The sequence below is a fragment of the Festucalex cinctus genome, chromosome 14, assembly GCF_051991245.1.
Source record: "Festucalex cinctus isolate MCC-2025b chromosome 14, RoL_Fcin_1.0, whole genome shotgun sequence".
Classification (NCBI taxonomy): Eukaryota; Metazoa; Chordata; class Actinopteri; order Syngnathiformes; family Syngnathidae; genus Festucalex; species Festucalex cinctus.
Genome location: NC_135424.1, coordinates 5,363,496 through 5,385,330, shown reverse-complemented (window position 1 = coordinate 5,385,330; position 21,835 = coordinate 5,363,496). Strand labels below are relative to the sequence as shown.

The following is a 21,835-nucleotide window of genomic DNA, read 5'->3' as shown; positions in this document are numbered from 1 at the left end:
TTATTATTATTATTATTATTATTATGCATAAAAGCTTGTGATGTTTTGTTTCACGGATCCGATCAAAGATGTCAGTGATCAATCTGAAAATTGTGAAATTACAGCCGATCACCGATTTTGCATAAAATGCAAACTATCTGCCAGTCCGATCCAGCCAATCAGATCTGGGTAAAGTACGAAAAAGCTAATAAAACGCACCAACAAGCTATTTAATATTGAGGGAGATTTAACAGGCGCCTTTTGAGAAGATAACTACCGGCGATTAGGCGCACAACGCCGTTGTATTGACAAACAGGCGTGAGACTCTAAAGTTAGCTCGATGTGGATGCTAATAGTCAAGCTAACCAAGCTAGCATGGAGGTAAATATTATCGTCCGTGGCGGCGAACTACTCAAAAAATGCTCTTTCCAAAATACTCGCTCGGGAGCGAGATAAAAGTTCGCAATGAGACGTTAAACCATCTTGAGTAATGAAAGAGGCGTTTAAAAAAAATGCTGTACCCCAACTTTGTGGACACCGTAATGCCCGGCTGGGGTTTTGCAGGGTTAGAGGTAGCTTCGCCGGCCCAGTCGTGTCGTTACGCTTTGGCATTGGCCAACTAACTTGGGCTAAATTATGTGTGAATGCGGGAGGAGGAGGAGGAGGAGGAGGAAGGCAGGCTGGAGGCTGGGCCAGCCAGCGGAATGCTACGTGTCTTGGAGGCCCTTTTTAAAGCCCCCTTCGTCGCCTTTGGTGACCGGAGCCAAAAAAAAAAAAAAAGTTCACGACGACCGACTGCAGCACCATCCCAGGCCCCGTGAGCCAAGCGCAGCGAGCCCGGTGTCCAGCAGTCCATCGGCGGCGTCGCCCTCGTCAGAAATGTCCGGAGTGAAGAAGCCTCGTACGGTAAGAGACAGAGCGAGTCACCCGGCAAGTTGTCATCCAAGTCTCCGAGGAGGTTTAAAAAAAAAAAAAAAAAGACGTCGACTTGATTTTAAAGCGGTATGACTTTGTTCAAAGTTTATTCTTATAGATAAACACCCACCGGACACTTCATTAGGTACACCTGCAGAAGCAAACGAGATCCAATGCAAGAGCTTTATGATGATGACTCCATTTGAGATGTATTAATATAACAGTATGTTAATTATTGTGGTTATAGTTTACGATTTAAAAACCTCTGCATGTTCGATGCCGTTTTCTACACTAACAACAATAACACAACAATAGGAGCATATTATTAAATCACAGTTAAGCCATTAAAGCCAAATATAAATATACAGCTCTTGTTTTTGCTCTCATTACATTTGCTAACTATAAAGACAGTGTGCCCCCCCCCCCCAAAAAAAAAACCAACCTCATTTATTTTTCATTTAAGTGCATTAAAATCATATTTTATTGAACACTGTCATCCTCTGTACTATCAGGTGTGATGTTGAGCGCCTGTGTGGACTGAATGGGCTTGTTGTTGCTGCCATGAATTCATGTCAATATGCCCTATTCATAAGGTGGGATGAGAAAGAGCCACTGTTGAACACACTCGGGCATCAGATGCGGCTCATGACCGAAGAACACGGTGGAAGATATCACCAAAGAGGAGTAGCTGTAATTAATTTGACAGTTAGATAGATTTTTATTTCAAATGAAAACAACACAAGTCAAAGCATTTACTATTATAAAACATTATTTAAATCAATCGTATTTAAAGATCTTATTAAACATCATCTATACAAGTCTTTTCCCATTTTTTTTATACAGAAATAAAGTAAAAGTTTGTCTTTTTGTATCCAAAAATCAACAAAATGTAATTTTCTTTGTGTTTAAATTTTATTTTGTTGATTTTTGGATAACATACATATTAGAAAAAGTCATAAATACAATATTCGGATTAACTACCCATAACATGTATTCTTGGCTAAGTAATTCAGTCGTAAACTGAGGACCCCTTGTAAATGTAATGTACTATCAATGTCAGATAAAAACACCCATTTCCATATTTTACGAAATTCACTTGCGCAACTCGACATGAACGATAAAATTCTGCTTTTCAAGAATCTACTCGAGCCCACAGTAACACTGACGGTCTGCTTGGGTTGATGTAACTACGGAGCACCTTGAGAAGCTACAAAGAGCACCGCAGTCAAGCGTTCCCGTACACTAGTGCACATTTACAGAATCTAGTGAGGTTAGAATTGGTTAAGAGTGGATAGAAGAAGGCGACATGTGGACCCGATTGCTGCCACATCATCCCTGGCCTTGCACGCAGCACACTGGACACATTGTACAGTCTGTCTGTCTACCCACCTCCACCACCACCATTCCTTCCATGCCTCTCACACTCACCACCTCCCTTCAGCTAGTCAATGCGGCTCCTTTCATAAAATACCCTTGGTCGGTCCATGTGGGCACTTGGGACCTGAGCATGCTACTTTGACCCAGTCTGTCATCTCAACTGGGGGGGAAATAAATAGAAGTGTTTTTTTCAAAGCTGCTACAATATTACAACATTGGGATGGGCCACATATTTGAGTGCAAAGTATCAATTTGACCATGATGAAATTGTGACTGGATATCCAAGAGTGGAAGATATGACACAAGTCGGAGTGAAGCGGTTGAAATTAGCAGCCGTTTAAATCTTTGATTGGTTGTTTTCCATAAGTATTAGGGAGGGCAAAAACCTTTGCATCATCTCTTGGGAATGACATGTTTGAGTCAAATCCCTTTTCTCTTAAAAAAAATCTATATAAATGAAATGATGCAACAGCCAAGTGAAGCTACTCCAAGCCTAAACGTTAAGGAGTGCCAAGGGATAAATCAAATAATAAAATTAATCAGATGTACTTTTCAAAGACGTCCCAGAACATCCAACCCACAATTTCTCAATATTTGTTCAATTGTTGCATCATGTTTTATTTCACAAATGTATAATGTGCCTTGGAGGAGGTTCCTCACTCGCGTTGTAAAAGTCAAGTAGAGCTGTCAAAATTAATCGCGTAATCTATTATCAAATTAGCCGACATGTATTTTAATAATCAAGTTGTTTGTTTTTTTAAATAAATTTTTTTCCAAATCCTCAGATTTCTGATTTCTGTAGTCCTTCATGAAAGAAGACTTTGATTATCTTTTGAGTTTAATCAAAATAAAACATTTGCAAACATCTGTTTTTACTTTGGAAAACAATGACCGAACCGGTAAAATAATACAACATCAATCCCCCTTTAAAAAAAAAAAAAAAAAAAAAAAAAAAAATCACTATACAAATACCAAGTACGAAATAAACACCACCAGTTAATAAACAGTACTCAGGGGGATAATATGCTTTTATAATACACTTGAATGAAAAATTACAATGAATCCGATTCGTCCATTAAAGGGATACTTTACTTATTTAGCCATTTTTGGCAGTCAAACATTAATATTGTGCCTATAATAAATTTAAGATTTTCATTATTTTATATACAGTAAAAACACATTTTGCAACTTGGTGTCGACTGAAAATGACATCACAAGGGCTCAGGTAACCAATCACAGCTCAGCTTGTGAATGTCACATGACCACACCTAGAAAACAGGTGAGCTGTGATTGGTAACCTGAGCCCTTGTGATGTCATTTTCAGTCGACAGCAAGTTGCAGAATGTGTTTTTAAAGGTACTAATTTATCGTGAAAAATAATGAAAGTATCAAATTAATTATAGACCAACAAAATATTAACTTTTTATTGCTATAATGGGCTAAATAAGTGAAGTGTCCCTTTAAACAATTCTAAAAATATTCAATAGTGACAGCACTAAAGCCAAAGCTACATATTCATCACACGTTTCATTTTATAGGATCTGCTCTATTGTATTTTAATGTCTCTGCTACTGTATGTTCAACCCGAGTGTGTGCGCTGGACAAACCAAAGATACCTCATGAAACAATGGCTTCCATCAATCTATGTAAAGCCACATGTTATGTCAACAGAATTATGACAAATGCAAAGAGGGTGGACCAGGACATGATAGTTTGCGCAGTCATCTTTGGTGTCAACGTTGTCCGCCGTCTGTCAATGTCATTGCGTGGAATTCACTGAGCTCTTGAGACTGTTGGTTAGACGTTATCAAGTTATCAAGATGCATAAAATGCCTCGGTCAAATTGCGCAATTCTAACTTGAACAGGAAGTAAACAACTTGAGGTGACTTCTGAATTTTCTCGCCTTCTGTGACAGAACCTCAACAGGTCTACCAACGTGGTCTACCAGGCCCACCATGTCAGCCGCAGCAAGAGGGGGCAGGTTGTGGGCACCAGGGGAGGCTTCAGAGGCTGCACCATCTGGCTCACAGGTAAATTTGTTTTACTTAACTGGGAACCAACCTCCATCATTTGGGTTTGTGGAAGTACATTTCCCCTGTAGTATATACAAAATGTTTTGTCCCATTCTCTTAGCGTAATTTAGCAAAACATAATGGCTAGCCTGCTATGTAACGTCAGCTCTAGAGGGCGCTATACATTTCACCGCCAAAACAGCATGTCCATATCATTAGTTATTTGAAATTTCACCGTACATGGTATTCAACTTACCAGTTCAAGAGCCAGCGTTCCATTTCACTTGGAATTGCTGGTACTTTTCCGTGCGTAACAGGAGAGGTGGTGGAGAGCAATGAGAGAAGCGGCAGTAAAACAGGCAAAAAAAAATGTCAGGAGGTGAGGTGGGGCAAGAAATGATCTGCATAGTTGTTGTAGTATTAAGTCAAGATTGAAACGTTTCAAATGTAGATAGTTACGCTAATTTCTATGACTAGGGCGTTTAGAAGTAGGGGTGGGAACCTCTGGGTACCTCACGTTACGATACGATATGCGATACAAGGCTCACGATAACGATTATCTCACGATATGACGATACCGCAATCATCGATATATTGGTCAGGTAATAAATCCACGATAATCTACGATAAAACTACTCAAGACATAAACTGATGGGTTTTTTTTCAATGAGAAAATATTTATTTATTTTTTTGGTACTATCACTGAAATACAATATTAAAACTGGTGTCTTCTTCACAGTGAGTACTTTAAGTGTATTTTTTTTAAACAAATATAAATGTCTTCTTGCGCTTGGCTGGCAACCAGTCCAGGGTGTACCCCGCCAGCTGAGATAGGCTCCAGCACTCCCCGCGACCCTTGTGAGGAATAAGCGGTCAAGAAAATGGATGGATGGATAAATGTCTTCTTAACATTCACTGCCTTTGACAAGTATACTTGTCAATTGTATTTTTTAGAGCGGTGCTAAATGGGGGCGAATCTGAGCATGCTCCACTGTAAATATCAAACTTGGAAACAACTTTACTGATGCCCAACCACCGGTAGATGACATCATTGCCCCATTTTATAGGAAATAAACACAGTTTCAGAGTCCATGGGAGAAATGGCTGTATTTTGGCAAACCTACATTTTTCTGCTGTCAATTATAAAAGAACGGGACGGGACAAAAAGTAGGGAGTCTATTCTGTTATTTGGTAGATTCGGTTTATATATAATTATTGAATGGAATATCACGTGAGTATTGGAAATGTAAAAATTTTTTATAATGACTGGCAGTGAATGAGTTAAGAGAGACCACTTCCTGTCTTTCTTAAACCCTGACATGCAACGTGTCAGTCAGTGTTAAAGCAATATTAATATTCCTCACAAATTCTGTGCTTGAAAAAGTCGAAACATAAAATGTGTTTTAAAATGTTAAAATTGAAGATATAATGCACATTTTTCATAGAAACATATGTCAAACTGAGTCAGTTGCTAGACAGGAGAGAAATGTCTTCCACAAGTAAAAGTAAGCTCATGAGTCTTCTTCGCCTGAAGACCTCCGTCCATTTCCCCGCCACTCTTTTGAGGCACTCCCCCTAGCGGCCCGCCAAGTAATTGCACAATAAGTAATGAACAATGGAGCCGTTATAGTGGCTGTATATCCATCCATCCATCCATCCATTTTTTTGACCGCTCATTCCTCACAAGGGTCGCGGGGGGTGCTGGAGCCTATCTCAGCTGGCTTTGGGCAGTAGGCGGGGTACGAACCCGAGTCCTCAGTACTGGGAGGCGGACGTGCTAACAGCGGCTGTATATTAACTACAAATATCGCCATACTTGCGTAGGCGTATCGGTAATCTATTGGGAGACAAAGTATCATGATTTATCACGATATCGATATATCGTCACACTCCTATTTAGGAGTACTTGTGCCCAAAAAGAGTCACCAAAACACCAGCACTGTGTGACGTCATGGTAAAAAGATCTAGGGAAAAAGATCATATCCAAAGTTATAGAATCCATTATTTCTTACCAGGTTTGTCTGGGGCCGGAAAAACTACCATCAGTTTTGCCCTGGAAGAGTTCCTGGTATCCCACGCCATCCCTTGCTACTCCCTGGACGGCGACAACATCCGTCACGGCCTGAACAAGAATTTGGGCTTTTCGGCCGTGGACCGCGAGGAGAACATCCGTCGCATCGCCGAGGTGGCCCGGCTGTTTGCCGACGCCGGACTCGTTTGCATCACCAGTTTCATCTCCCCTTTTGCCAAGGTCAGATCATGTTGGACGTCATTTTCTTTGATAGTGGCTTCCTCTCTAATATTAATCACTGTGCTCAATTCGTCGGCATGTGTGAGGTCATCTTGAATAAAAAAAAAAAAAGCCTCATCTCAACTAGATGTTTGTTTGTTTTTACCTGTAGCCCAAATATCATTTCCACAAATAAAGTTAGGCCCAAAGGTATTTGGACAGTGACACAATTTTCATGATTTGGTCTTTGCATGCCACCACATTGGATTTAAATGGAAACAACTACAATGGAATTGAAGTGCAGACTTTATGATTTAATTCTAGAGGTTGAACAGAAATATATGCTTAAGCATGTAAGAATTGTAGCTATTTTTATGCAAATGCTCCTTATTCCAGGGGCTCAAAAGTAATTGGACACATAAACATAGCGTAAACATACTGGTTATGTTTTTGTCAACAGCTAAAATAACAAAACTTGCGTCACTATCCAATTACGTTTGGGCCTAACTGTATTTTCTGCTGTAGTGGCAGCTCATATGACTAGATAAACACCACACCCTAATTACACCGCATTCCAAATTATTTTGCAAATGATATTTATCTAATTTTCCTAAGTTAATGGAAATGACAGTCAGCGTAGTTTTTCATTCACCACCATAATTTGAATGTTTTTAAACAAACCTTATAGAACAGCGTTTTCACCCCCAACAAATAGAAAAATAAAGATTGATCCAAATAATTATACACGACAGTTTCAAAACATTTTAAAAAAAAGATGAGAATAGGCATTTGTTGTCTTTAGTGTTAATGTTTACTGAAATGTTTTGTTAAATTAGTAATCATTGGTGTTTGTTTAAAAAAAAAAAATGTAAATTACACTTTAATGGTTGATGACTTAAAATTTACACTTGACTGTCATTTGCATCGACTCCTTAGGAATTTCAGAAGAAAATATCATTTAACAGTTTTGAACACACCCTTTTTTCGCTTAAGGCTTTAATAAGTCGCCTTTACCATGACATTCGTGTCCCGGATGTCACTGTCAGCGGGAACAGATGCCGTATACATAAAGCTAACGTTAACCATGGGATTTAAAGAGAACATTCTGGAACTAAGGTTACTAAACTGATAAGAAATAACAAGCATACCCTTCAGCGATTGAAAGAAGGTTGTAACAATATTGAATATTACCGTGTATGTGCATGATTCGTTCAGTGTTATAAAAAGTCATTTAGCCAAATAAAGGCCTTACCTCTTTATTTAGACACATTTTCTCACCCCGTGTCACTAAAAATTCATTCAAAAATTCATTCTTTTGACCTAGGGCTGCTTGATTATAAAAAATAATAATAATAATAATTAAAATTATTTTTGCAATAATTGAAATCACGATTATTTATTTTTTTGGTGCAAAGCAAGAAAAAGTTTAAGCATTTAAAAATATTAAGACCAATTAAAAAAAAAAAACACTATAATTATGTAAGTTCCTTTTGGAACAAACAGAATTTATAATAGTATATATTTATAATAATATACATATATTTATTTATTTATGTTGGCAAAAACCTGAAGTTGGAGTGCAGCTTGTACACTGTGCAATAGGATGATTTTTGGTAGAAAATAAGAAAATGTTTACACATTTAAAAATATTAAGACCAATTAAAAAAATAATAACACTATAATCATTTATATCCATCCATCCATACATTTTCTAGACCGCTTATTCCTCACAAGGGTCGCGGAGGGTGCTGGAGCCTATCTCAGCTGGCTTTAGGCAGTACATATATAATTATATATATATTTTTATATTATTCTATTTATATTTTTTCCAAAAAACTTTGAAGTTTTAGTGCACTGTACAAAACAAGAAAATGTTTTAACCTAACAAACAAATAAAAATTAAGAAAAATATAATTATTTGAAACACTATAATTATTAGGGGTGTTAAAAAAAAAATCGATTCGGCGATATATCGCGATACTACATCGCGCGATTCTCGAATCGATTCAATAATCGGCAGAATCGATGGGTTTTTTTATATTATTATTATTATTATTATTATTATTATTATTTTTTTTATTTTTTTTTGGATTCACACCTTGAGCATGGAAGAATGTTATATGAACGGCACATTAAGCCTTAATATTTTTATTTTAATGCTGTTCAAACATGAAACAGATTACAACCTCTATAAGACTGAAATTTCAGATAAATAAATAATACATTTTCATATAAATCTTACACTCTACAAGCTTACTGATTAGTATTTTCTAAATATGAATGAAAAAAAATCGCAACAATCGACTTATAAATTCGTATCGGGATTAATCGGTATCGAATCGTGACCATTCGTATCGGGATTAATCGGTATCGAATCGAATCGTGACCTGTGAATCGTGATACGAATCGAATCGTCAGGTACTAGGCAATTCACACCCCTAATAATTATGCAAGTTCCTTTTGGCTGAAACTATATTTCTTAAATTAGTTATTTTACAATTTTAAAAAGGTGCAAATGTATCAATTTAAACAACTAAAAAATTAGTATTGATAATCTTATTTACGATTATGCTGATTTTATAATTTGTGAGTGTAACAATTGAAATTGTAATTGAATTTCGATGAATTGCACGGCCCTATTTTAACCTAGCATCATTTTGTTGCGCATATGCGTCGTGATTTATCCCCGCAGGATCGTAACGAGGCCAGGAAAATCCACGCGAGCGCCGGGCTCCCATTTTTCGAGGTGTTTATCCACGCTCCCTTGGAGGTGTGTGAGAGCAGAGATGTGAAAGGACTCTACAAGAAGGCCCGAGCCGGCGAGATTAAAGGTTTTTTTTTGTTTGACGCTGTTTAACTCCTTTCGCTGTACATGTTCCCACCCTGTTCTCAATCATCATTCAAGACAAATAATGGAGTGCCTCCAGTGTTGTAACAGACAGTATTTGCTTTCCGCCATTTTCTTGGCAGGCTTCACAGGGATCGACTCCGACTACGAGCGCCCCGAGGCGCCCGAGTTGGTGCTGAAAACTGGAGAGCTCTCAGTCAACGAGTGCCTCGAACAAGTGCTGGAGATGCTTCGCGAGCAGGTGGGTGTGACAGGTCTTCACGCGGTGCCGTTCATCTCAGTACATTTATAAGGATGTATCTCTTGACTATAGTAATGGTTTGACAAATATGTCATGCGTGTGTAAATATCCTGCATCTAACGGTGATAAAAGCACAGAGCGATAAAGACTAAGCGACATGCAAACAGATGCATTGCTAAATAAATCCCCAGGACTACATGAGCCAGCGTGCGTCACAGGACAGTTTCCAAGAAGTTGTTGCAACATATATGATGCGGTTTTGTGGCTTACTGTGTAATCATACGTCATCGTCACAGTAAATCATCCGGTCACATGTGAATGTATCAGTGTGGAGATTTTTCTGTCTGTTTGAAAGTTAGCGCGTGAAGAAGAAAAGTTGTCTTTGTAACATGTCTGTCATATCTGTCACATCATGTCCAAAAGCTCAAGAACGGTAGTATTTATACTAGTTGGTTAAACTCTTCAATGGAGAGAGAGAAAAAAAAAAAATCAGTTAGAGAGACACCTGCTGGTCATTTAAAGACTCAGGCTTTGCCATTCTTTTATAATGGTTTACACAAATTGTGATGCAGTTATCGTCCCAATATATATTGCTCACAAAATGTTTGGCTTTTTGAGCATGAACTGAAAATACAATATTTTCTTTTTAGGTGATAGTAGTTTGATCTTCTCGAACAAGGAGCTGAACAGAAAAAAAAGACAAGTTTACAACAGCTGAAAGTTTCCAAGGAGATCCATTTAGAAACCTTTCTTTCAGTGACTCTTCCAGTCACTTGATCTTTGTTGCCACCTGCTAACGACAGCACGGCGACAAAATGTGAACATTGTGATGCTGTTCAAATAGCAATTCGAATTGAACTAGGAAATGTAATAGTCGAATGATGGCTCTAACACTTTTGTCGCTCAGCTGCATGTTAGAGAAGGTCAAATTAAGTGCATTTTAGGTTTAACCTGCAGGCATCTCAGGATACATAATAATAAGACCACAGGACTGGTTCTGTCGGCAGCCGGCGTAGCCATGGCGACGAACTCTGCTCCAAAGAGAGCTCTCTGAATGGATGTTTTTTTTTATTTATTTTTTTGTCAAAACTGAATGTTTTCTGTGTTTTAATAAGAAAATATGATCTCACTAACATTTATCCCTGGCCTTTTCGTGTAGAACATCGTGCCGGGCGAGATCATGGAGGAGGCCAGTGAACTGTTTGTTCCGGAGAACAGGCTGCATCTCGCTGTGGCCGATGCAAGCACGCTGCCTACCATAAGCATCACCAAGGTAACCCGTCAATCAATTTTGGCCTTATTTATCACGCCGCGCAGCAGATGGACACAGGGTCGTGATAGCAGACATGTTTTGAAGCATTGGAATTCAAATGATTATTTTTTATGTATTTATTTTTTTTTTGTCTTTGATGACAGTTGGACTTGCAGTGGGTGCAGGTTTTGGCCGAGGGCTGGGCCAGTCCCCTGAAGGGCTTTATGAGAGAGCGAGAGTTCCTTCAGGTTTTGCACTTTGGCAGCCTCTTGGATGGTGAGAATCCACACTGCCATTTGGATCCTTCTGGGCAAAGTTATTTTAGTTAACGTAAACAAAAAAACTAAAATTCAAAAAACAATTTTGTTCGTGAAATAATAAACAAAAACTAACTGAAACTACATTTTATGTTTACAAAACTAGCTATAATTATAGCAAAAACGTCCTTTGATCATTAATTTAATGCATGAGCCTTTGAGGGTGATTTTAAATGTGATTTTAAGTATATTTGTTTAACCAGAATAAGAACGTTTGCAAGTGTGTCACACAGAAGTGACGTCATCGAGCAGCAGCCAATAGAAAAGCACCTTCAGACGTTGCTCCTAGGTGACAAATTTGCATCCTTGACTTTTGGCTCCAATGACTCGGCTCGCCTGCTTAAACATTTAACTCAGCCGAAATGCAACGCTGGATAAGAAATTAGTTACTTTTTTCATTTTATCATAGTGTTTATTAAATATCCTCCTGACTACCACCAATTCAAATTTGTCCTCTGTAGTGGACCTTTTTAAACTTGAATATCTCCCACCCAGTGCATACAATTGAATTAACTCCTATTTTTGCTCTATAGAGGACATTCAGAGCTTTCCAATGATACCAAATGTGTAGGGCTTTGCTACCTTTGATTGCATCATAAAAGAAAATGGCTTCCCTCAGTGGAAGCACTTTTTAGGGAAGAGGAATAGTTAAATGTATAACACTTTTTATTGAACAAATTTAGGTTTTTAAATGTTGTTAGAATGTGTTCTATAAGACTCTTAAGAACACATTAAAGTATTGTTTGAAATATATTAACCGTAGTTGAGCTTAGCATTTAAGTTTTAAAAAAAATGTCCTCTGTAGTGGACACATCATAGCTTAAAAATAAAAACTTTTTTTTTTTCAAAAATTTATTTTGCAGTATTCCAGTTACTTCACAAAGATTGGGGATTATCAAAGTAGACATGATTGGACAATATTTTTTTTCCTGGTAGCAAGGAGGATATTGCACACAAGTAATACACATAAAAAACGGAAAATAATACTGAAACTAACTAAAACTAAAAACTAACACAACCACCCTCAAAACAAATTCAAACGAACTAAATTTTAAAAACAGAACTCAAAACGAAATAATAATTACTAAAATGAGAATTCCAAAACCATAATAACCCTGCTTCTTGGGCATTACCTGTGGCAAAAGTTTGGAGTATTTATTCGATATCCTTAATACCTAATTTGCTCCCAAAAACATATAAACACGTTCTATTTTAAATATTGCCAACTCCCAAAAACGTTTACATTTTTTAATGTGTTTTTATGCTAGAGCATACAGAAGGCTTGGAAGAGGTCACTTAAAGCAATTGTAGTTATTACAAAATAACGGCCAGCAGGTGGCAGCAGAGTATAAGAGATCAACCAGGGCCATGTTGCAACAACGATTGCGATCACTTCATCCGTTTCCATCTTCAGGTGGCGCCATCAACATGTCCGTCCCCATCGTGTTGCCAGTCAGCACCGAGACCAAGCAGGAGCTGGACGGCTGCGCGGCCGTCGCGCTGGAGTACGGCGGCTCCCGGGTGGCCATTTTGCGGAACCCGGAGTTCTATGAGCACCGCAAGGAGGAGCGCTGCGCGCGACAGTGGGGGACCACGTGTCCACAGCACCCTTACATCAAGGTGTCTTCTCCTAAGACATATTTGACGTTTATGCACGTAGTTACACAGTTACAACTTTCACCACGATTCCACATTTTTCATGAAAAAAAAAAAAATGCAATTGAAATGAGTGAAGAGGACCTGAGGATTACTTAGAGCAAATTGACGCATCCAACTTGTGCGCAGATGGTCATGGAGGGCGGCGACTGGCTGGCCGGTGGCGACCTGCAGCTACTCAAAGCCATCAAATGGAACGACGGACTGGACCAGTACCGCTTTACTCCGCGGCAGCTCAAGCAGAAGTTCAAAGATATGAAAGCAGGTCCAATATAAAACGAATGACTTGTTGTCACTGAAGAAGTCAACTCTGAGGCATTTTCGAACGTGCCCGTTTTTCTTTCAGAACAACATACTGTAGCAATGGAGCAGATGAGAAAATGAATTGGTAAATTGAGAGCATGGCGGTGTTTGAACTAGCTAATTGATCACCAGTTTGTCTCTCACTTTGACTGTTTAAGATGTTTGCGGTGCACGCATGATTGGTTAAAATCAAATCCATGCATGGGCACAATATGGAAAGCCATTTGAATATTTATTTATTATATATTTATTTTGCTACCACACTCTTTGTCCTAAAAAAAAAAAAAAATTAGTGCACTAGTAGAATATTGAATGATTGCTAATGCTTAAAAGTGCTGTCAACCCATTTTTGTTTTGTTTTTTTAAATACAATATGGTCTATGCAGCCCCACTGGTCAAAATATGGTATTCTGGTTAATATTGCGTTAGTGGAATATGAGTTAAGCAGCAAAATTCAGCCCTTTTTTATCCATCTCATGGGGCGGCCATTTTGCCGCTTGCTATCGACTAAAGATGACATCACAGTGGCTCAGGTCTCAGGTAACAACCAATCACAGCTCAGATTCAGAAAACAGATGAGATTTGATTGGTCGTTGCCTGAGACCTGAGTAACATTCTGGCAAAATGGCCGCCCCCTGAAATGGCTAAAAATGGCTGTATTTTGCTGCATAACTCTTATTCCACAAATGTAATATTAATCAGAATGTCACATATAACATTATTTTCACAAAATGTTTCAGGTTGACTTCCATTTTAATCAGCAACCGTTAATTTCTTTGATATCCATTTTAAGGTCAATGTACTTCGTATGCTCTTCGTCAACTTTACATCAACATGTTACTAGTGAGGCAAAATGTGTACTAGTTGACATCTGTGGTTTGAGGGTGGAAAGTCGTTTGAGCATTTATTCAATATTATTCACATTCAAATTATTCATGTATTTTGTAGTAAAGTTTTCCCCCATTCCTAACACCAATTTTCACCTTCTAGTATGCAATTAAACCTTACCAACTAGCAGACATGTTTTATGCACTAGTAACCTCCTGAAACCAACTCTTGTCACCAAAATGCCCACGAGTAGTTTTGCCTCACTAGTAGCATGTGGCTGTTCTGCTAGTAAGCCAAAACTAGTATGCAGAAATGTCATACATTAGTGGAAGCCATTGTACTAGTATTCTACTAGCATGCTACAATGTCTTACATTCTAGTACAATAACCTTCGGGTGGATTTCAAAGAACTCAAATAAATTCTCAAACTGCTTTCCACACACGCTCTCTAGTACAGCATAATCTAACCATCCATCAGCAACCCACGTGTTGTTTTGTCTCCCTTCAGACGCGGTATTTGCATTTCAGCTGCGCAACCCGGTCCACAACGGCCACGCTCTGCTGATGCGGGACACCAAGCGGCGTCTGCTGGAGCGCGGCTACAAGAACCCCGTCCTCCTGCTGCACCCGCTCGGCGGCTGGACCAAAGACGACGACGTGCCCCTGCCCTGGCGCATGAAGCAGCACGCCGCCGTGATGGAGGAGGGCATCCTGGACCCGGCCAGCACCGTTGTGGCCATCTTCCCCTCGCCTATGATGTACGCCGGACCTACAGAGGCAAGGAATTGTCAACTTGCATGCAACTCCTTTGTGCTGTGGTCAAGCTACTGTACTTGTGACTGTTTCACTGTATGTTAGCACCCTCTTGTGGTGGGGAGTGCAAGTACATCTGATTACACTCATGGCGATCAGGTCCCCGAGGGCCGCAGTCCTGCAGGTTTTGGATATTTCCCTTCTTCAACACAGTTGATTCATGATCAGCTCATCAGCAAGCTCTGCAGAAGCCTGATAACGAGCCTAATTGGAATCAGCTGCTCTTTGAGTAGGGAAATCTATAAAACCTGTGGGACTCCGGCCCTCAAGGACCTCAGTTTGCCACCCCTGGACAGTGTTCCCTCGTTTACTGGGGGTGTTACGGTCCAAAAACTACCCGCGATCATGGAAATCCAAATTAATTATTTTTTTTTTTTAAAGTGTTTTAATTCCTGTTAATGAGATTTTTTTTTTACATTTTTTTATTATATATGATTTTTTTTTTTCGTTTTGGTATGATGTTTACTTAATTATAAATGCTTTATCATCAGATGTTCTTTTTTCATTTACATTCGTTTTTTGCATTCAGTGTATTTTTTTTCTTAATTTACTTATCATACAGCACAGCATTTTTTTTTTTTTCATTTATTATATATGTTTCTTTGTTTTGGTATGATTTTTAGTTTATTATGAATGCGTTTTCATTCATCATTTATTTTATTTTTTTTCATTTTTTTTTCCATTAAAAGTATGTGCTTTTTTTTTTATTTACTTATTATACAGCACAGTATATATTATTTTTCATTTATGTTTTTTAGTTTTGGTATGATTTTTAGATTATGATGAATTGCTTTTTCATTCATCATTTATTTTATTTTATTTTTTTTATTTACAGTAATTTTTTCCCATTAAAAGTACGTTTTGTTATTTACTTATTAAACAGCACAGTATATATATATTTTTTTCATTATATATGTTTTTTTATTTTGGTTTGATTTTTAGGTTATTATGAATGCTTTTTCATTCATCTTTTTTTTTTTTTTTTTTTCATTTACAGTCATTTTTTTTTATTAACTCATTCACTCCCAACCATTTTCACTTAAGTATTTTCCTGGATTTTGACTGATTTTTCAAGGCCCGTGAAATATTATGTTCTATAGCTATAAAAATATGGAACATACCAATAGAGAGATTAGAGTCTCTTCTATTATCAGGGGTAAAAGTATATTCCTATCTGTTTCCACTGTGCAGCAATTAGCAATAGAACATGGCTAAGTTTCATCATTTTTCACCATTCTGCTTAGAACTGTGGGAAAACTGTGGGAGTTTTAACATGGCCTGGTTGATCTCTTATACTCTGCTGCCACTCAACCATTTTCTGCAGTAGAGAGACTGCATAAAAGCCTTCTCTATGCTCTGGCATAAAAAAAAACAAAAAAAACTTATAAATACGTCTTTGGGACACTTAAGACATTTAAAATATGACGTATTTATACGTTTTTGGGAGCTAATGAGTTAATAGTATGCTTTTGAATTACTTATTATACGGCACAGTATATATTTTTTATCTCCGGAATTTCGTGGAGTTACGGAAAAGACACCGTCGCAAAGGTCTCGTCGAGACGAATCCATGGACACCCGTATGTCCCCGGTCGGACGTAGGGTTCGAGAGATACGGCTGTGAAAAGACCCAAAAAAATGAACAAACCAAAAAGCACGCTGTAAAAAATCTGCAAAACAGCGGGGCCGCGAAAGATGAACCCGCGATAATGAGTCAGTAATGACAGCTCCATAATCAGTGACATTTCCAACCCTTTAGTGACTGTTTTTTTTTTTTTAATGTGACTGTCTAATTTTCCCATTTTAAGGCCATATTACCGTCAAAATGTGACTGAATACGAAAACGTCTCCCATTAGGTGCAGTGGCACTGCAGGGCCCGCATGATCGCAGGTGCCAACTTCTACATCGTCGGCCGGGACCCCGCCGGGATTCCCCACCCGGAGACCAAGAAGGACCTTTACGAACCCACGCACGGCGGCAAGGTGCTCACCATGGCGCCGGGCCTCACCTCGGTGGAGATCATCCCCTTCAGGGTGGCCGCCTACAACAAGTCCAAGAGGACCATGGACTTTTTCGACCCAGAGCGGTGAGCCAAGAAAATGACCTGTCGAGTATGGAAAGCAGTATATCCAATATATCTAGTGCACACTTTGTCCTCACTAGTAGGACAACTTTGACATACTAGTTGGTTAACTGTTACTAGTGATGCCAAGTTGTGCACTAGTTGCACAGTTTCATATATTTTTTAAGTCAACGCAAATCGACGAGTTGATCATGACATCATTGATAATTTTTCAATGCAGTACTATAAGTTAAAAAAGGGTAACTTTGCACAACTTGGCCAAACAGGGAAGCTTGTCCTTTATTAGGCGAATATCATGGAAGGTTTTTTTGGTAGGTTTGTGTTAAAATTATCTTTAAAAAAAAAAAAAAAAAAAAAAGGGAATTTATGTAAAAAAATTACAAAAATCTTAAAACTTTGTCTTAAATATTTCTGTGAGTGCACAGTAAGTTTTCTTGTCATGCTCTTAATAATACCATTGTGGAGTACTGAAGTTGACTAGTCCCTACTAGTTGAGTTAAAAAAATTCTACTACCGGTAGTTATCTCTGCTACAGCTAACTCTGACTAGCAAAGCACAACTATAGCGATCTAATACATTTAACAATCAGCATCCCTGGTGAGCATGATGTGTTTTATGATTTTTGTTATGTTATTATTGATTTGGGAACTGCTCCCAATGATGTACAATAATACGTGGTACTGGTGCATGTTATATTTTGCTTTTGTATTTTGGCATCTATGCTTGTATTTTGGCATCTAAGGTCACAATATTGTAAAAAAATGAGTTCTTACTTAAAAAAAAAACCACAGATACACACAATACTGTGCTTTTGTACATTAATGCAATGAAAAATATTATATAAATATAATAAATATATATATAGAGCGAGAGAGAGAGGCACTTACTTGCTAATACAGGCACACATTGAGTTCCCACACATATTGACTCGGTTCACAAGCAAATTATGTTCCCCTTAATCGGACCATTAGCGTGGATTTTAAACATAGAAGGGCCAAAACATGCCTTGTAAAAATTACACTGCACTAAAAAAAAAAAAAAAAAAAAAAAAAAAACTAGCCACCAGAGGGTGCTAGAACTGCACAAATGGAACTCAACCTGACTTTTTTTTTTTTTAACAGATGTGCTACTTTTAATATATTGACATGGTAAGGACGATATATTGTGGGGGTTTTAATATCGCGATATCACGATAATACCATTATCGTTACATCCCTGATGTATATACAGTCATGTCCCGTTGTCTTGAGCTTGTTTCAATCTTTTTTTTTTTTTTTTTTTTGCTTTTTGCAGATGTACTCCTACTTATAACCGTCATATCTCCTGTCCGAACCTGACCTTGCCTCTCTCTCCCCCTCCCTTGTTTCTCTTCCTGTTAGTCACGCCGACTTTGAGTTCATCTCCGGAACCAAGATGAGAAACTTGGCACGGCGTGGAGAGAACCCACCGGACGGCTTCATGGCCCCCAAGGCCTGGAAGGTGCTGGTGGACTACTACAACTCGCTGGAAAAGGATCAGTAAACAGCACGACGCTCTTTTAACTACTGCAAGACAATGATGGTTATTCTCAGATGGTGTGCTCATTTTTTTTTTTTTTAGGGCCAGTATAAGAACGAGAAACGTTTTAACTCACGTGGGTGTTGGGGAACTCTTTGCCAAATCAAAATACTTTTTAAGAAGTTGGCCGGCATTCCTTTTTAAACTTGTCCGACTTATCATTCCATTGTGCAATTGCACTCACCCCCTTGCCAATTTATTACGCTTGAGCCCAACTCTTTCAAGATAAAATATTTGGAACGGGTTCAGCACACACGGAAGATTATTGAAGTCGACCTAATAAGGTGGCAAGTGGTCACGAATTCGTATATGCTAATGTATTTTTATACAGAAGAAATAACATATCTAATCTATTTTTAACTTTGAGCACTATAATTCATGTACTATCTGAAGGATACATGGGAAAACTTCATGTAACGATTCCATATTTTAACACATTTTGAAGACTTGTGTTTATTTGTATTAATTGAACGAAACACCATCACTACCTAAAGTGCCTAAAGTTTATATTACATGAGCACTAATGTCATCCTGTCTCAGTACAATACAGCATGCAAACAGTTAGAAAGTGCCTTTTCCCCCCAACTTTATGTGTACGGGCCTTTTCACAATGTTGCCTCACATACTTCCAAGTGGCGAAAGCTCAAACGTTCTCAGAGTAAACAAGTCAAGAGTGATTAGGGAAACTGGCTAAATGTCTGAAATGAGGATTTTAGTCTTCTTCCGCCATAATTTGGATGTGTGATGTCATGTGTCAGTCAAAAAGAAGATGTTAAGTCATTATTGGCTGTAATTTACATTTCAGCCGGTGAGTTGATTAAAAAATAGAGGTGGTGGAAAGTCAGACATGTTGTAGCTAACATTGTCATTAGTGATATGGCCAATTTGTCCCTTTACAAGTCAGTCTTGCAATCATCTTTGTGCAATAATAATTTATAATATAATAATATTTATGACATATACTCAATATTCACCCAAAAAAAAAAAAAAACTTATTTTTGTCATTGTTTGCATACAAGTTCAGCAGTAGACACTTGGTTCTCTGTCACCTGGCTGGAAGTACATTGGCACCTATTGCTTATCAACATTATGAAAAGGTCTATCCTAGTAGGCTACTTAAGAATGTCTTTGGGAATGTATGTATTGCTGTAAATGTGGGCATTCAAAACGTTTGCAATATGAGGAAGAAGAAGATGCCACGTGAATGTAAAATGGAGTAAAGCAAATAAACCTATTTGTTGTTATGAATATGAATCATTCTTTCATACTCACAGTCTATTGTGCTTTCTAACATACTGTAGGCTATACAGGTCGCTTTTTATGTTGGTATCAGATATGGGTTGTAGTTCAGTGTAAAAAAAAAAAAAAGTAGAAGCACAACGCCGCCCTCTGTTGGCCCAAACTGCTACAGGAGCGACTAAAAAAAGACTTCAGGGGGGTCCTCGTTTTACGACGTGGTTATATTACAGTACGAACAGTAAAAATGTTTCTTTATAGGCAGCACAGTGTAACAGTGGTAAGACCATACATGACATTTCTGAGGTTCTGGTTTCGAATCCCAACTCAACCTTTCTTATGTAGAGTTTTCGTGTCATTTTCAAATGCTTACTTGTAAACAGTACAATTGCATAGTAAATATGTAAGTATAACTATTTCAAGAATTATAAAGTAAAAATAAATCGCAACAAAAGTTCAACATACATTTATCATTAAATGATTGTCATACTTTTTTTTTTAATTTATATTTTTTAAATTACTTGTGTTTTTTGCTTCACATGTTGGCCTAGAGCAGTGAGTCTCAAAGTGCTCCCTCTAGTGGCATGTAAAAGAATCTGTCTTAGTGTTATAGTTATAATGCAAATGTTCAACCTGCTTAATGTTAAAATTATTTTTTTAGGATTCAAACCCCTTGTTTCGTTTTTGATGAACAGTCATGTTGGTGGCACTTGGAGAGCAAAGCATTTTCTTTAGTGGAAAAAGTTTGGACCTCCTTGTTGTACACTGATGATGCTTTCCTCAGCCACCCTGACATCTTAATAGGTTCAAGAACTACTTCCAAGTGATACTTAGAAGGTGTTTGGATACATTTGCATGACCGACGATTCATTCAGCCCGTCATTAAGCCTCGTGCCGGGCTTAAAGCAGGATGAGCATTCTCCTGATGGAGCACAACCATCTTCTCCCGCAAGAAGCACATTTTTAATTAGCCTTACATGGGATCAGATCATTTAATCTGTGATGTGCCAGGTAACCCAATTTTCAAATCTGCTGAGCTGCACTGCCTGGGACTTAATAAAATCTCCCAACTACGGTGGAGCCGCCGACATGTCGCGTTAAAAAGGAACGACACAAGGACAGCTGTTGGAGTAAATCTCTCCAAATGTGGCAACACACTTCCTGGAGGTGGGATTCTTGAGTGTAGCCTAATTCAATCCACGTTCACGTTGTTCAACATGAATGTTGAAGATCACTAATGATGGCTGTTAAATAAGCCATAATGACAGTTACACAATTAAAAAAATAAAATAAAAAATGGTGTGTGTATTGCGATGCTCTCATTGTTCCAAGATGCAGGCGGTGTCCAGATGGGGATTGGTGGATTCGACATGAGTTTATGATTGATCATCAAATGCTTCTTTGGTTAGATTGCGGATGGGAAATTTGAGCCCGCCATGAAATTCTTTGAACCTCGGAGGATTATGAATTCAGTACAATAGATTTAAGTGTTACAAGACTTTACTGAACGGATATTTGAACACAAATAGTACAACATGACATGTAGACAGTCTTCTCGTTTGCATGAAGGAAAAGAAGCAAACTGGTGAGTAGTAAAAGGTTTAGTGCAATAGTGGTCTAATACCAACATCCATCCAATATTTCATAAAAGGGTTCGAGTTGGCAAAAAAAGGGGGCCCCTGAGAATAATGGCCTACCGATATGTCAATTTGCATGAGAGTGATTTGAAGTTTTATGACTGCAGCTCAATGGTTGCCACTAAAAGTTTAGTGACAATTATTTTTATCAACATGTTTAATTTCACATCAACATAGGCTCCAGTCACATAGGGTTAAAAAATAAAATAAAAATTTATATCTAATTAGATCTAATTAGATCATTTGGACCAAGACTATGCAAATGTTATATTTTGTGTACAATATTGTGTACAATATTATACAATATTATATTATATATATATATATATTATACAATATAGTACAATATTATCCATCTACATATCAAGTATTTACACTTTTTTTTCCCAATCATTTATCCCTGTGAGTGCACTCCAACATAGTTCTCACATAAATTTTTAAAAGGCGAACTAGAGTTATGAAATGGAATCCCCATCCACATGAATGGCAAAAGTGACGTCATTGTTCTAGGGTCGCAGTGACGTTGCAGCTCGTTGGCTGCGGTTTTGA

At 38.0% G+C, this 21,835-nt stretch overlaps 1 protein-coding gene across 1 annotated transcript; it reads left to right on the top strand.

Annotated features, from left to right (window-relative positions):
* The first annotated feature begins 657 nt into the window (after nucleotides 1-657).
* LOC144000910 (bifunctional 3'-phosphoadenosine 5'-phosphosulfate synthase 2-like) lies at nucleotides 658-19,661 on the top strand. The gene is made up of 12 exons (XM_077494695.1): nucleotides 658-885; nucleotides 4,188-4,302; nucleotides 6,300-6,535; nucleotides 9,207-9,345; nucleotides 9,485-9,603; nucleotides 10,763-10,876; nucleotides 11,020-11,131; nucleotides 12,587-12,792; nucleotides 12,958-13,093; nucleotides 14,468-14,736; nucleotides 16,630-16,859; nucleotides 18,236-19,661. Exons 1-12 carry the CDS (start codon nucleotides 859-861, stop codon nucleotides 18,375-18,377), a joined length of 1,845 nt encoding a protein of 614 aa, XP_077350821.1. The 5' UTR covers nucleotides 658-858; the 3' UTR covers nucleotides 18,378-19,661.
* The last annotated feature ends 2,174 nt before the right edge of the window (nucleotides 19,662-21,835 follow it).